Source organism: Polistes fuscatus, unplaced genomic scaffold, assembly GCF_010416935.1.
Source record: "Polistes fuscatus isolate 324 unplaced genomic scaffold, CU_Pfus_HIC Scaffold32, whole genome shotgun sequence".
NCBI classification, from domain to species: domain Eukaryota; kingdom Metazoa; phylum Arthropoda; class Insecta; order Hymenoptera; family Vespidae; genus Polistes; species Polistes fuscatus.
The window spans coordinates 96785-109764 of NW_025113110.1; the positions used below are offsets into that span (position 1 = coordinate 96785).

At 27.4% G+C, this 12980-nt stretch overlaps 1 protein-coding gene across 1 annotated transcript; it reads left to right on the forward strand.

The window, feature by feature from the left end:
- Nucleotides 1-3245: 3245 nt before the first annotated feature.
- Nucleotides 3246-4712, forward strand: LOC122520375. Its single transcript, XM_043640465.1, has 2 exons — nt 3246-3334; nt 3434-4712. Exons 1-2 carry the CDS (start codon nt 3246-3248, stop codon nt 4710-4712), a joined length of 1368 nt encoding a protein of 455 aa, XP_043496400.1.
- The last annotated feature ends 8268 nt before the right edge of the window (nt 4713-12980 follow it).

Genomic DNA, 12980 nt, shown 5'->3' on the forward strand with positions numbered 1-12980 from the left:
CGAGTTTAAGATTTATTTTTCTAGAAGGAGATTCACTTTCAACCACTAATGCTATACTCATAAAATACAAACATCTAATAAAACTCCAATTAATGTAAAACCTTATCGAATACCAGAATGTCACAAAAAGGAAATTAATAATCAAATTATCGAGATGGAAAAACAGGGCATCGTAAAAAAAAGTTTAAGTCCTTGGAATGCACCATTGCTAGTAGTGCCTAAAAAGCTAGATGCGTCAGGAGTTAAGAAATGGAGGGTAGTAGTTGACTTTAGAAAACTTAATGAAGTTACTATAGGAGACGCTTTTCCACTTCCAAATATTAACGATATTCTAGATCAGCTTGGCAATAGCAAGTATTTCACTACTTTAGACTTAGCTTCGGGTTTCCACCAGGTACCAATGGACCCCGAGGATTCTTGTAAAACAGCATTTAGTACAATGTATGGACATTATGAGTTCAATAGAATGCCTTTTGGATTAAAGGGAGCACCTGCAACCTTTCAAAGACTAATGAACTCTGTTCTCATAGGATTACAAGGAACGCGTTGTTTTGTTTATATTGATGATGTTGTAGTATACGGGAATTCCTTAGAGGATCATAACCTTAAACTAAGAGAAATTTTTAGTAGACTACGTAAACATAATCTTAAACTCCATCCTGATAAGTGCGAATTTCTTAGAAAGGAAGTACAATACTTAGGTCATTTAATTACAGATGAAGGAATTAAACCTGACCCAAAGAAAATATCAGCAGTTCAAAATTATCCAAATCCAAAAAATCCAAAGGATATTAAAGCTTTTCTGGGACTAGCGGGTTACTATCGAAAATTTATTAAAAATTTTAGTAAAATTGCATCTCCTTTAACTAAATTATTAAAGAAAAATGAAGAATTTTGTTGGTCTGAGTCTCAACAAAATGCTTTTGATGAATTAAAACAACATTAATCAATGCACCATTATTACAATATCCAGATTTTAGTAAACCATTTATTTTAACAACAGATGCTAGTAACATAGCTCTTGGTGCTATACTTTCCCAAGGAATAATAGGAAATGATTTACCTATCGCCTATGCCAGTAGGACTCTTAATAAATCTGAATTAAATTATTCTACGATAGAAAAGAATTATTAGCCATAGTATGGAGTGTTCAGCACTTTAGACCTTATTTATATGGTCGGAATTCACAGTAGTTACCGATCATCGTCCTCTTAAATGGATTGAAAATAATAAGGATCATAGTTCTAGATTATTTAGATGGCGATTAAAACTTTCTGAATATTCATATAAAGTTGAGTATAAAAAAGGAAAACAAAATACTAATGCAGATGCATTAAGTAGAATCCAAATTGAAGAAATTAAAACTATTGATATAAATCACGAACAAATTATTGATTATAATACATTTCTAAAATATGCTCAAACTCATGTTATTTTTAATTCGAACATTATAGAAACTCAAAATTCAAATTGTCAACATTCAATGAATTAATTTTACCTTCAAATCATACTGTACCTAAAGAATCAATACTTGAGAATTCTGAGAAAATACTCATATATACAAATTCTTATAGGGATCCAAATTATGAAAAAATGTTTCAAAATTTTCTAGAATTAAAATCAATTCTAATTCGTAAAAACATTCAAGAAATTAGATTTATTCGAGATACTAAATTTAATTGGTCAAATATAATTCCTTGCTTCGATATATTTTTAAAGGCTCATCAATTAAAATTTATTTAGTAAAGAATAAAATCATTCCTGATCTTTCTCAAATTCCTAAAATCATTCATGAATTTCATGATACACCTTTTGGAGGTCACAACGGAATTAATAAAACTTTAAAACGAATTAAATCTCAATATTACTGGGAAACTATGATAAAAGATATACAAGTTACATCAAATCTTGTAAAAGTTGTCAATTAAATAAATTGACTAGAAAGAAATCTAAATTTCCTATGGAAATTACAACTACTTCTAACACTACTTTTGAAAAAATATTCTTAGATGTAGTAGGACCTTTACCTTTAACTGAAAATGGTAACAAATACGTCTTAACAATACAAGATGATCTATCTAAATATCTTTAGCTATTCCATTACAAACTATTGATGCAGAAACAATTGCAAAAGAATTTATCATTCATTTTATTTCAAAATTTGGTATACCACAGTCAATATTAACCGATCAAGGAACTTATTTCCAATCAGAGTTATTAAAAAATCTTTGTAAATTATTAAAGATAAAGAAATTAAATTCATCCATATATCATCCACAAACTAATGGAGCTTTAGAAAGGAGTCACCAAACTATTAAAGATTATCTTAAACATTTCATAAATTCTCAACAATCCGACTGGGATAACTGGATTCATTTATCACTTTTCATATAATACTATACCACATACGTCAGTAAATTCTCTCCTTTCGAATTAGTATTTGGCAAAGAAATTTCAATACCTCATCACTAGAGGAAAGTCCTAAATTTACCTATACTTTTGACGATTATTTATGTAATTTAAAACAAAAATTACAAATTTCAAGACAGCAAGCTAGAGAAAATCTTATCAAAGAAAAAGAAAATAGTAAAGAGAGATACGATAAGTCCTTAATTACACCAGACTTTAAAGTAGGAGATCTTGTTTTGCTTTTAGATGAAACACCTGCGAAGAAAAATTATCCAAAAAGTTAAGTCCATGTTGGAAAGGGCCATATAAAATAATATCATTAAATGGTAATGTTAATGCAACCATTAAAATAAAAAATAAATTAGTTAATATTCATAAAAATAAACTTAAACCTTATCACGAAAATCTTAACTAACTATTCTTTAATTTTTTCAGTTTAATCGTAATTGTAATTTTATTAACAACTCATGTTTCTACGGAAGATCAATACAATATCACTCAATTTAAAAACAATCCTGGATTATTCTTTGACTTTATAGCTGAAGTACAATTTTATACCGAAGAACAACATTTAATCACATTCTTAAATTTAGAGACACTCGATAAAAATATTTACTAATTGATCAATATTGTAAACAAACTGAGACTCTCATTCGAAACTCATTAGCAAGAGATAAATTCCACAAAAGAGTTATTGAGGAAGTTAAAACAGAGCTTAATTTAATTGATAAACAAAGAAATCATCTAAATCAATTAGTAGGATATTATAAACCTAATCGTGTTAAACGTGGCTGGTTTAATTTTATTGGTATTATTGCAAAAGATTATTTGGTTTAATGGATGACGAAGACGCTGAGACTATAGATAAAAAATTAACTGATTTTGAAGACAAAGAATTAATGTTAGCAACGGTTATTAAAGATCAGTCTCATATTGTCAAAACTACTATTTTAAATTTTAATAATACCCTCGTAAACTTATTAAAAAATGAAGAAATTTTACTAATTCAAAATAAAAAATTCAGTGAGGCAGTTGAAGAGCTTTATACAGCTACGTCCAAAACTCAAAGTAATCAAATTATAGATGAACATATTAATTTAATTTTACATCTTTTAAATGTTATAAGAAATGATTACGACACTTTAATTACGGCAGTTCTTTTAGCCAAAAGAGGAATTCTCCATCCCTCAATTATGAGTCCTTATCAACTTAGAGAAATTATGATTAAATTAATGGGAAATATTCCTTCTGGATTAGAATCGCCTATCCCCAAAGATGAAGAAAATTCACATTTAATTCTTGATTTAATTAATTTAGTCGCATATTATTGTAACAATAAGCTTGTATTCATAATTAAAATTCCATTATTACCCATACAAAACTTCGACATTTATGAAACAATATCAATTCCAACAAGAATAATCAATAACAGTTATATTTTTATACAACCAAATCATGAATATTTTGCTATACGAAAAGATAAACAAGAATTTACAACAATTACTGAAGAAGAACTATCGAAATGCAAAAAACTCGAAAATAGATTTATGTGTGTAAAGTTTAATCCAACATTCAATTCTCAATTAAAATCAATTTGTGAAGCAAAACTATTCTTATTAACATCATCAGAAGTTCCAAAAAATTGTGATGTCCGCATAGTTAATTTTCAATATAATATGTGGCATAAGTTACAAAACAAAAATAGTTGGCTATATATTACAAAAATTCCGACTACAGTAACAATAGCATGTAATAATTCTGAAAATCCAATAGATACAATAATAAACCAAAGTGGTATTTTAACCATGAAAAGCAATTGTAAGGTTTATTCTGGAAGTATTACGCTAGAAGCTACAAAGATACATATTAAAACCTTAGAAAAACAGTTCATACCTCCTATGAATATTTGCGATATTTTATGTGACAATGATCGCATAAACAAGATTAATCTAACTTCAAATAAGATCACTATTAATAATCTTCATATTGTGAAATTAGAAAATTTAGATATTTTAAGTACAAAATTGAATCAAATGGAACAAATTGCCGAAAGAATTTTATCAAAAGAAAAAATTGAAGTCCATTCAAATTTCCTGATATCATTGACAGTGTTTATAGTCGTAATAATTGCTGTTATGCTCCTGATTATTCTACGAAAACGATTTAAGCGTTCTATTAAAATCAATATCACTGATGAAATTGAAATGGATACAATGAATACAAAAGCGACTGAAGACAAGGATAAACAAAAACGTCCTGTTCGCAGATCATCGCGATTATTCTCCAGACATCAATCATCTTAAATAATTGATGATATCTTAGGGGGAGGGTGTAATGTAAAAAATTACTCATCACCCATGATTCACCTTTTAATACATCATTTTATTTATTCTAAGTGTCGTGTATACGACTTCCTAATTTTGGGGGTAAAATTAAGCCTGACTCCAAATAGGGAAACCTGTACTTTATTCTTTTATTAAAAAAGCATGAGTAACTTGAAAACCCACTTAAGCGTTTTCACTCACAGAAAATATAAAAGGAAAGTAATAGACTTGGAAAACGATTTTAGAGTTTAGAGTTCTTGGAGTTTAATGAATGAATAAGTTCGATTAATTAATCAATATAATTCAATTCAATTCGAATAAGAATTCCTGTAAGTCTACTACAAAAACGTACTTCGTATTAATATAAACGCTAGTGATAATAATTTGAATAAATCGATTTATTGTACTGGGTCTTTTCGTAAATAAAGAGTTTATCAAATATATTCGATCTTTATTACTCAACAAAGAAATCCTGGAGTGAACTGAATTGTGTCAGTATTGCACCAAAACATAACAATTAGCACCCCAAGAACCTAACAATTGGCGCCCGAACAAAATCCAAAGATATCATAACCGAACAAAATCCAAAGATATCATAACCGAACAAAATCAAAAGAAATCATAAACAAACAGAATTCAAAGATAACATATCAATCCAAATCAACTCTATAAGTATCGAAATATAACCAAAATCAGAAAAAAGAAAAAACAATTCATAGCAAATAGCAATCATTGACGAGCTTTGGTTAAATTGACCTGGGAAGAAAATCAATTCATTACGAAAAAACAAAAGTAATATTCAATCAAATATGAATTTGGTCAACCTTATGTAAGTCAAAAATTTTCACTTTTTCTTAAAGAAAAATGGGAAAGAATTTATAAATGTTAAAAATAATAAGTTTTAATTAATATTTTGAAAAAAAAAAACTAAATAAATCCAAAATTGAGCCCTCAAAAGAAAAACTTTTAGCTTTAAGACCTTTAGAGTCCCGGTTGCATAAACTAAAACAATTTATTACAAAAAGTAACAACGGAAATAATTCTAATAAAAATTCCTTAAAATTTAGTGAAACTGCACCTAATATGATGTCTGATAACGATTTAACTGAACTTGAAAACGAAACTATTGATAAGGATTTAAGCACTATTAAAGAAAAAATATTCGCAAATACATATAATAACACAAAAGAAACTACTTTTGATACCACATCTAGACCAGGGAAATCATTTCAGTTTAAAATACCCGAAAATGGTACCCCATTTCGTTTTACAGACAACCAATATAATGAAGTAAAATCTATGCACGATAATTTTGACCAACCAAATAATACAGTTTATTATCAAAATGATGTTTTCAAAACTATACGAAACTTAATGCCAGAATTTAATGGAGAAATGTAAAATATTTTGTGAGAGAGGTGACCTAGTATTCTCGAAAATCAATCCCAATGACACAGAAATCGCCCTAGAATTAATACTTAATCGAATGAAAGATTCTTGTAGAAACAGATTATTAGATGAAAAATATAAAAGATGGGATCAACTAAAACAAGCTTTAAAGAAAATTTAGTGATTATAATAAAAATAAACCATATAATGATATTGACGCTTGTAAACAATTTCAAACCGAAAATGTCTCAGAATATGCCGACAGAGTGTATAAGATTATGAATGAAAATCTTAGAGAGCAAGATAACCCAGTAGTACACAATTATATTAAAAATGAATTTCTAAAAATATTTCTTTCTGGACTTAAACCTAATTTATGGAAAACTATGAAACTAAGAAGCCCTAAAAATATTGACGAAGCGGTAAAGAGGCAATGAACGAAGAACAGGATCTAATAATTCTCGAAAAATTAAAATATTCAAGAAAAACGGAAGATCAACTTTGTAACTTTTGTAAGCAATCAGGTCATGTCATAGCAAATTGTTTAGCATTCTTTACAAATAAAATAAAAACTTCCAAAACATTGAGGAAAATAAGGGAAATACTTTCAATAAACAATTTAATGAATATAACAGTAACAATCGTCCGAACTACAATCAAAACTCTAATAACTTTCGTCGAGACAATAGATTTATTCCACAATCAAACTATCGGAACCCTCAAAACTTTTTTGAACGAAGATTTAATTCCAATCAATTTCAACCAAAAGGATTTAATCAAAATAATAAATTTTCAACGTATCCCAATCAAGCACATAATATCTCTGTAAGAAATAATACAAGATTTCCAATAAATTACAACCAAATGTATTCAAACCTAGCCCCAAATTATATGTTTGACATGAACCCATATCAAAACCCACAACCTTATCAAAACTCACAATCTTATCAAAACTCACAACCTTACCAAAACTTACAACCTTATCAAAACAACTATGTAACTAACCAACCAAATATATCAAATCAAATTCCGAATAAAACTAATTCTCAAAATACACACTATAATCCTCAAAACAACTTTCGCTCACAAACTAATAGACCAATTAGCAACAATCAAACAAACAAATCACAAAATAATCAATCAACTTATCCAATTCGAGTAATGAATACAGATAATTTAAACACAATACCCCTGGACTTATCTGCCGAGTTTCCAGGAGTAATTACCCAAACGGCAGAACAATAACTGTAGATGATGGAGTATCTACCTTTGTAAATCTTAATTCAGATGAAGTAAAACAAAAACAAAACTTATTTATTTTAGACACAGGAGCAGATATATCTGTAATAAAATTATCTAGTTTAGCAGAAAAATAAAAGTTACAAAATCGAAAGAAATACCTTAAAGGGTATCGAAAATGGACAAAATCCCCAAAAACCATTGGTAGTTGTACAATTTATATTAAACTAAAAAACGACCAAATAATTCCTTTTAGTTTTTCTGTAGTTCCAGACAGTTTTTCAATTAAATACGATGGGATATTAGGCAATGATTTCCTAGTATTTTACAAAACTATAATTGATTTAAATGAAAATGTTCTTCGTATAAACGACACTAACATTCCTTTAAAATACGGTATTAAAAAGAATATAAAAACTAATATCAATAACAAATTAGATAATATAGCAAAATATCAGATCCCTGCACAAAGTGAAAATATATCCTAGTAGAAGTCCTTAATCCAGAAATAAAAGAAGGAATCATACAAAAGTCCGAATTATTACCAGGCGTTTTTAGCCCAGAATGTTTAGTATCTATTGATGAAAATGGATTTGTTTTAACAAGCATATTGAATACCACTGAAGAGGATGCAAATTTTGAAGATAAAAGTACTTCTAAAACCAATCGATTTTGAATTAACAGGAAATGACTCAATATTTATTTTAAAGATTTTGAAGAAAGAGCAGAGGTCAATTCCGTAAAACTTTCATGTGAAAACGAAAAATATTACAAATTAATCAACGAATTTGACTTAAAAGATTTATCTTGTGAAGAAAAAACTTCACTATTAAACGTCATCAAAGATTTTCAAGATATTTTCCATTTAGAAAATGAACCATTAACAAACACAGACATTATTAACCATGAAATAATTACAACATCAGAAAAGCCAGTTTTTATAAAACAATATAAGTACCCTTTAGCTCTAGAAAACGAAGTAGAGAATCAAATAGAGAAATGATAGAAAATGATATTATAAGACCATCAAATTCACCTTGGAACTCACCATTATGGATAGTACCAAAAAAGGGTTTAAAAGACGGCAAAAACAATGGAGAGTAGTTATTGATTACAGATGCCTTAATAATGTTACTGTCAACGATACGTTTCCAATACCGCACATTAACGATATACTAGATAGTTTAGGGAACTCTACTTATTTTACAGTTCTTGATTTAGAATCAGGTTTTCATCAAATACCTATGAATCCTAATTCATGCAGTAAAACTGCCTTTTCGACTAAAAAAGGTCACTGGGAATTCCAAAGAATGCCCTTTGGATTAAAAAATTCTCCAATAACTTTTCAAAGATTAATGTATACAGTTCTCGCTAGTTTAGTTGGAATAAAATGTCTTGTATACATAGATGATATAATTATATTTGCTAAATCACTCATTGAACACTCACTTCGTCTCGTAGAAGTTTTGACAGCACTTAGAAAAGCAAATTTAAAAGTTAAACCCAGTAAATGTAAATTCCTTTGCAGAGAAGTAATTATTTAGGATACAGAATTTCTGAAGATGGATGTAAACCATCAGAAAAAAACATAGAGGCAATATTAAACTATCAACCCAAAGGACTTAAAACTGTAAAGAAGTGCAAAAATTTTTAGGTATGATAAATTACTATCGTCGTTTTATCAAAAACTTTAGTAAAATGGCTCAACCTTTAACAAAATTATTAAAAACTAGTGTTAAATTTGAATGGACTAAAGAACAACAAACTTCTTACGAATATTTAAAATCATGTCTAACAAAAGCACCAATATTAAAATACCCTGATTTAAATGAAGCTTTTAATTTAACAACAGATGCAAGTGAATTTGCACTGGGAGCAGTTTATCCCAGGGTCCATTCCCAAACGATCACCCTATTGCATTTGCCAGTAGAACATTAACTGATACAGAATGCCGTTACTCTGTTATTGAAAAAGAATTATTAGGCATTGTATGGGCAGTAGAATACTTTAGATCGTATATTTATCATTCACCATTCCAGCTTATCATTCGCACTGATCACAAACCCCTTACTTGGCTATATAACATGAAAAAACCTAATACAAAATTTTAAGATACAGAATGAGACTAGAAGAGTTTAATTTTCAAATTCAATACTACCCAGGAAAAGAAAATGTAATAGCCGATGCACTTAGCAGAGATCCTCGACATGAACACCCCAAATCATCTAATGAATTAATAGATTTAGCAAAACAATCAGATATTAGAACTGTTGAAATAAGGTCAGAATCGCAAGAAACTCTAGAAAATTTCTATACATTTTGGTTAAAATTGTACGAGAACAAAATCTATTCAGATATTATTCATCAAAATAATCAACCTTTGACTGATTTTACAAAAAAACCTAGTACATTTTATATCCGATGATATTAAAACAAATAAAAATATTAAGTTGGATTACAACAATCAAAATTTAAGCCTTGATAATCTTAACACTGTAAAAGAAAATATTTACGGAAGTGTAATAGTTACTGAAATTGGAAAAATAATAGCAAAATCTTTTATTAACAATTAAAGAAACAATTTACGAAAATCCAACTTATTTAACTTTATTCGCATCTCTTTATCTCTTAAAAAATTATCTAATTCAAGAAAAAATTCACGAAATAAATATTCCTAAAGGTAATCATCATCTGAATAACTTATCTTGGGTAATAATTGAAAAAATAATTGCTTTCATTTTTTCTAACACATCTATTAAAGTTATTATTCATCAAAACGAAAATTTACTGCCTAATACTACAATTAAAATAACCGAAACTAATAATAATTACATAAATACATTCGATAATCTACCCTATGCTCATGAAGAACATAGTAACTTTGCAAATTTTCTAAATGATCTACAATATTTCGACATACCTTATAATACTTATAAAGAAATAGATAATAATATTACAACTTCTAAATCAAACATAATTATTTTCATACCCAAGGATCTAAATTTCGACGACCCCACATATAAATTTATAAAAGAAGATTTTAAACACGATACTGAATTAACGAATTTAAAGTATGGAGAAATTAAATTATGTAATTATAAAACAAAAAAGATTATATATGTTGTATTTAAGGAATATCATTTCGAAAGTATTTCTTATGAAGATTTCTTCAAAAATATACTTAACTTAAAAATAGCCCTTAACGAAAACGAATAACTGAAATAGATATTCTTAAACCAAATCTTAAGTTCGATATTGTAAAATGGAAACCTATGAGACAAATCATTAAAAAGTTTTGAGCTGTAATAACATAAAAGTAACTATATATAACAATTGTATTCAAACTCCTAAAAGAGAAGATATCCTTAAAATTCTGAAAGAATGTCATAGTGATACAATATCTGGACATCCAGGATTTCATAAAACACTACTAAGAGTAAAACAAAACTATTATTGGAAAAAAATGGGACGAGATATTGCAAATTACATTAAAAACTGTCATTTGTGTCAAACAAATAAAAGTCTAATCAATTAAGAGTACCCATGGAGTTAACTACAACCTCCTCTGAGTCTATGGAAAAATTATTTATGGACATAGTTGGCCCATTACCAGAGACCGAACTTGGAAATAAATTTATATTGACTATGCAAGACGATTTATCTAAATTTTCCTTTGCTTTTCCGATAGAAAATCATAGAGCAGAAACAATAGCCAAAGTAATTGTTAAAAACGTTTTTCAAATTCGGAATCCCTAAAATTATTTTAACTGACCAAGGAACTGATTTTACTTCAAATCTAATTAAAGAAATGTCCAAAATTTATAAAATAAACACGAAATATGCACCCCATATCATCCACAAACAAATGGAGCACTTGAACGTAGTCATATGACCCTCGCTAATTACTTAAAACATTACATTAACGAAAACCAAAGAGATTGGGATGAATGGTTAGACTTAGCAACCCAAGCTTATAACTCATTAGAACACACTTCTACAAAATTTACTCCGTACGAAATAATGTTTGGAAAAAACCCAATATTCCATCAGCATTAAAAAACTATTCTCAAATAATATACACTTATGACGACTATCTCCAGAATTTACGATACAAATTTCAAAATATTTACAAATTAGCCAGAGAAAACCTAATAATTTCCAAGGAAAAATCCAAAAAAACCTATGATAAGAAATCTAAATTTATTGAGTTTAATATTGGTGATAAAGTTCTTCTCACCAATGATGCATCTAGGCCTCAAAGATCTAAAAAACTATCAGCTAATTTTAATGGCCCTTATATTGTAATTGAAAGAAATTCTCCAGTTAACTACACTTTAAAAGTCAAAAACAAAAAAGATAAAAGTCCATGCAATCGATTACGACCCTACAAACAATGATCTTAACCAAACTTTAAAATACTATTTCCAATAAATTTATAATTTAAAAATTTATGGTTTTAAAATTTACAATTTACAATTAAATTTACAATCCGCCAAAAATTTAAAAAAAAAAAAAACAAAAATCCCGAAAAAAAAAACAACAAAAATCCAAAGAAAACTATTGTACAGTAACAGAATAACATTGGGTACGAGACCCGTTAAAGAAAAAAAAAACCTAAAAGGGAGCAAACAAAAATTGTTAAGAGAAATATATTATTTCCCTTAAACTTTTTCCCAGGGAAAATTGGTCAAAAAATAACAATTTCCTCGAGCAAAGGAAATACTAGAAAATACAGCAATTGCTGCAAAAATTTTTAAAAAAATAAAAATATACACCTGTGCTATTTGCAAAGGAAATACCTTGCTATTCAAAAAAAAATAACACTTTGTTATTCGCAAAGGAAATATTAAAGTTGCAACTTTTGCAACTGCAAAAGTAAAAATGAAAAATTCTTTTACTAACTGAAGTTGCAACATTCTTGCAACTTTGAAATGTGGGAAAAATAAAATTATTAAAATTGCACCATAATTGCATTTTAATCATTGCACAACGGGAACAATTAAGGTTAAGGGAATTATTTTTCAATATTTAGTTTTACATTTAAAAATAATATATTGATTAAAACTTGTTATTTTAAGAAAGATACAATGTAATAGGAAGAATTATTTTGAATTATGAATTTTAATTTTAAATTACGAATTTAATTTTAAATTTTCTTTTTGTACAACATGAACTAGTGTTTATATATGTAAAATACGGATCCTATCAATCAATGCGTAAAATAATAGTTGAATTGAGTTCTTGATAGATGAAAAGCCTAAAATTGTTTGAAGATAATAATTTTTACTTAAAGAAAATCTGATAATTTTCTTATAAAAATGGGGGGAATGGGGGAAAAGGGGGGAAGGGGGATATAATATTTATGAATAATAATGATATATAATTAATAATAATGAATGAAATTATAAATTTATATTTTAAAAATATTTAATATAGATAATATTTAATAATTTAAAAGAATTAATATAAATTTTATTTTGATAAATTAAATTTAAATAATAATTTTAAATAATAATTGAATAATAATTGAATAATGATAAATAATAATTGAATAATGATTAAATAAATAATTAAATGATGATTAAATAATGATTTGAATAATAATTGAATTAATTTTAA

Excerpts from the sequence above, each read along its gene's own strand:
- LOC122520375 (XM_043640465.1), top strand. The coding sequence starts at position 3,246 with ATGGATGACGAAGACGCTGAGACTATAGATAAAAAATTAACTGATTTT. Across the intron at positions 3,335-3,433 it reads GCAACGGTTATTAAAGATCA|TGAGGCAGTTGAAGAGCTTT; the intron begins GTCTCATATTGT and ends TAAAAAATTCAG.